The 4244-nt window shown below is 53.6% G+C and overlaps 1 protein-coding gene across 1 annotated transcript in view; it reads left to right on the top strand.

Annotated features, from left to right (window-relative positions):
* Nucleotides 1-815: 815 nt before the first annotated feature.
* Nucleotides 816-4244, top strand: part of LOC104133340 (olfactory receptor 14A16) — a 7717-nt gene continuing 4288 nt past the window's right edge. The window contains exon 1 of the mRNA XM_009646731.2: nucleotides 816-829. Within this exon, the coding sequence (XP_009645026.2) occupies nucleotides 816-829 (14 nt within the window). The remainder of the gene's footprint in view (nucleotides 830-4244) is intronic.

Here is a 4244-nt window from a genome sequence, read left to right as displayed (position 1 = left end):
TCAGCCACCACAAAAGTCCTGGAGGAGAGCTCTGCCCTTCTGGAGTGATGCTCACAGCCCCGCAGGACGCCCTGTCCAGCAGAACCAGGGCTCTTAAGGTGATGTCTGCTGAGGGAAGCAGCGTCTCCTTGCCCTAGCACTACCAGCAGTGTCTCAAGCCAGGAACATTAAGAGAGAATCACAGAATCACAGAATCGCAAGGGTTGGAAGGGACCTCGGGAGATCATCTAGTCCAACCGCCCTCCTAAATCAGGCTCTCCTAGACCATGTTACACAGGACTTCATCCAGGCGGGCTTTGAATATCTCCAGAGAAGGAGACTCCACAACCTCCCTGGGCAGCCTGTTCCAGTGCTCTGTCACCCTTAGAGTAAAGAAGTTTTTCCTCATATTCAACTGAAACCTCTTATGTTTCAGTTTGCACCCATTGCCCCTAGTCCTGTCGCTGGACACCACTGCAAACAGACTGCTTCCATCCTCGTGACTTCCGCCCTTAAGATATTTGTATGTGTTGATAAGGTCCCCTCTCAGTCTTCTCTTCTTCAGGCTGAACAAGCCCAACTCTCTCAGCCTTTCCTCGTAGGGGAGATGCTCCAGTCCCTTTATCATTCTGGTAGCTCTCCTCTGGACTCTTTCTAGGAGTTCTTCGTCTTTCTTGAACTGGGGAGCCCAGAACTGGACACAGTACTCCAGGTGGGGTCTCACCAGGGCAGAGTAGAGGGGGAGGAGAACCTCCCTCGACCTGCTGGCCACACTCCTCTTAATACACCCCAGGATACCATTGGCCTTCTTGGCAACAAGGGCACATTGCTGGCTCATGGTCAGCTTGTCGTCTACCAGGAGTCCCGGGTCCCTCTCAGCAGAGCTGCTATCTAGCAGGTCAGCCCCCAGCCTGTACTGGTGCATGGGGTTTGACCTCCCCAGGTGCAGCACGCGACACTTGCCCTTGTTAGGGCTTAGGCCCCTTACTGCCATGGAAACAGCTCCAGGGAAGCACCCTCCAGGTCCGCATCCAAGCAGGCACTCAGCACCCCCAGCCCTTGATCAGAGCTTCAGGAGAGCCTTCCCAGAACTGCAGTTGCATTGCCCTGCACCGAGTCTTACCGTGTCAGGGGCTGTCCAGATGTCTTCCCTTTCAGCTCTCCCCTCTCCTCCCACTCCAGGCTGCCTTGAATCTCTCCCTGCCCTACTCCTTTTCCCAGAGCCCTGCTGCACTTTGCAGAGGAGCTCTTCCCTGGCAGAGCTGTCTCTCGGCAGTGCCGCCTGCTCGACCAGAGTTCTCCCCCACCGAGGCTGTCTCAGCCCAGCAGCAGAGGACCAGCCCAAGGCATCACTGCTTCTGCCCCCACCCCACTCTGCGCTGCCTCCAGGTGTCCCTGGGGCTCTCCAGGAACCTGCTTGGAAAGAGACTGAAGCAATCACCCATGTTGCCTGCCTCACCTCTGCAGAGACGTTTCTTTCCAGTAGTGTCCTTTCTCCTCTCAGAGATACAGGTCTGAGTATCCTCCTTCCTTCTCCCCATCCTTAGGCAGGAGACCTGGGCACTGATGGGGAGGGATGTCCTTTAGCAATGCTGAGGGAAAGGAATCAGCTGAGTCAATGGAGGCATCTCATCCTGCATTTGTAGTCCTGGGGCTGGACCTCAGCTCCCTCTCATGCCTGCCACAAACCCACAGGAGGTGGTGAGGTTCCTCTTGCTGCTTCAGTCATGGTATCTGTTAAAAATAGGCACCTGCACTACTTCTCTATGATCTCATGGTCGCTGATAGAGATGGAGACCAGGAGTTCCCATAAACACCTGGTGACATCTGAGGTGCCAGATATTGTCCATGATAATGGAGCAGAACTGAGAGACTGGGAAACATCTGGGGGCATCATCCTGCAGCCTGGTGAGGATGCCAGCTGACATGACAGTAGATGCCCACAGTTAGGACATCACAACCTCTCCCTACTCATGCTGCTCAGGGCTGCCTACTGAGGTGTTCAGCTGACCCAGTGGACTGATCTGCCAGAGAGAGAGGGAGGCCTTTCTCTCTCTCCTCTCCTTTACCTGTATTCACTGGCTGTCCATTGTCTGTAACAGTCGCTGTCTCGCACAGCCCCACACAGCCTGACCTGCTTCACGGCAGCTGCTCATTTGATGGCCATATCCAGGCCTGTAGTGCTGTGTGAGACACCAGGGCTCCCCACCAAAATTGCATGGGTCTGGCAGGGACAGCACAGGACCTACAGAAGAGCCATGTCCCCTCACAGTGGGTATGTGACAGACACCCATGGTGGCATCATCTCAGATTAATTGTGTGCTTGTGTTAACATGGCTGATTCCTACTCCCACAGGGAGGCCAGCTGTGCCCCATCTCTATCCAGTAGATGCAAGGCACTGCGTGAATAAGCAGCCCATTGCACTGGGGTCTCCACTTGTGGGCCTCTGTTCTCAGCTTCTTCAGGTTCTCCTCTCCCCCATCCTTTACTCGCCCTCTTGACGTTTCAGAGTCTTCAAAGAGTGCAATGAATTTAGAATGTGCCTGGATCACAGGATGTCCACACCCAAGGGCACATTCAGCAGCACCTTGTCCTTCCAGGAGATCAAGTGCCTCTCTCCACCAAAGGCCCTCCAGGGCTGCAGAGACACCGCAGACAGCCATGCCCTCTCCTGCCAGGGCTGCACAGCCCAGCCCTCTTTCTCTCTCACCTTGGGCACAGCAGGGATTGCTCTCTTTTGGGGCACCTCATGTCTGTCTTACCATACCCTCTGCCACCCCCTCCAGCATGTCTTCCATGAAGCAAAGCTTTTGCCTATACGGGCTCTTGGGTGCTTGGTATCACCATGACAAGTCTGAGCTTGGCCCTGGAGCCACAGCTCAGGGGCTGCAGCCCAGATTTGCAATACTGTCCTTGGACTGGGAAGAGGCATGAGGAGATGGACCTCTGTGGTCTGTCGCAAGCTGTGACGTTGATGGAATAACTTGGGAGGCACAGTGGGACACCTCACACAGCTTGTGTGCTGCAACAGCTGGATAAAGGTTCTTCACAAGACACAGACTCGAGCATCAGAAGATGAATGCTTCCTGTGTGAAGGAGCTGCTTGGGTATATGGAGCTCCTTGCTGGGAGGGCAAACAGGTTGGGTGAGGCCTTGTGGTTGAGGATCAGAGGAGAGGCCAGTTAGGGAAACAACATGGTGGGAGATAAAGAACCTGCAATCAAGGGGAGGAGGTGGACAAGCCCTTACTTAAGCAACTCAAGGAAGTCTTCTGATCAGTAAGTGGGGGCTCTTTCTTGGGACATTAATTATCCTGACATTCCTTGGAGGGGGAACACAGCACCCTGAAAATAGACCAATAGGTTTCTGGAGGATGCTGGAGCAATTTCTGAGGAAAGCCAGCAGCTGGAAAAACAGAGATGATGCATGCCTGGATCAGGCCATTGCAAAGCATGAAGAGCTGGTCAGGATATGTATCCTGGGCTGTAGTGACCATGAAATAAGAGGGATAATAAATACAGGTTAAGTGGGGCCACTTCTGAATTCTGTGAGAGGAGATGGAGAGATGTCTGACCTACTCTGTGTCCTCTCTGTCTCAGTCATAAAATCATAGAATCATAGAATCGTTTAGGTTGGAAAGGACCTTTAAGATCCAACTGATAACCCAGCACTGCCATCCCACCACTAAACCATGTCCCTAAGCAGCACATCTACACATATTTTAAATACCTCCAGGGATGGGGACTTGGCCACCTCCCTGGGCAGCCCCTTCCAGTGCTTGACAACCCTTTCTGTAAAGAAATTTTTCCTGATGTCCAACCTAAACCTGCCCTGGCACAACTTCAGACCATTCCCCCTCATCCTATCGTCCGTTACCAGGGAGAAGAGGCTGACCCACACCTCGCTACACCTTCCTTTCAGGTAGTTGTAGAGGGTGATAAGGTCTCCCCTCAGCCTCCTCTTCTCCAGGCTGAACACCCCCAGCTCCCTCAGCTGCTCCTCGTAAGATTTGTGCTCCAGACCCCTCATCAGCTTGGTTGCTCTCCTCTGGACATGTTCCAGCAACGCAACATCTTTCTTGTAGTGAGGGGCCCAAAACTGAACCCAGCATTCAAGGTGCGGCCTCACCAGCACCGAGTACAGGAGCACAATCATTTCTCTACTCCTGCTGGCCACACTATTCCTGATACAAGCCAGGATGCCATTGGCCTTCTTGGCCACCTGGGCACACTGCTGGCTCATATTCAGCTGGCTGTCAACCAGT

This window comes from Egretta garzetta, unplaced genomic scaffold (genome assembly GCF_000687185.1).
Source record: "Egretta garzetta isolate BGI_Z169 unplaced genomic scaffold, ASM68718v1 scaffold119, whole genome shotgun sequence".
NCBI classification, from domain to species: domain Eukaryota; kingdom Metazoa; phylum Chordata; class Aves; order Pelecaniformes; family Ardeidae; genus Egretta; species Egretta garzetta.
Note: the sequence above shows the minus strand (reverse complement) of the source record. Positions and strands in the feature narration are given on the sequence as shown.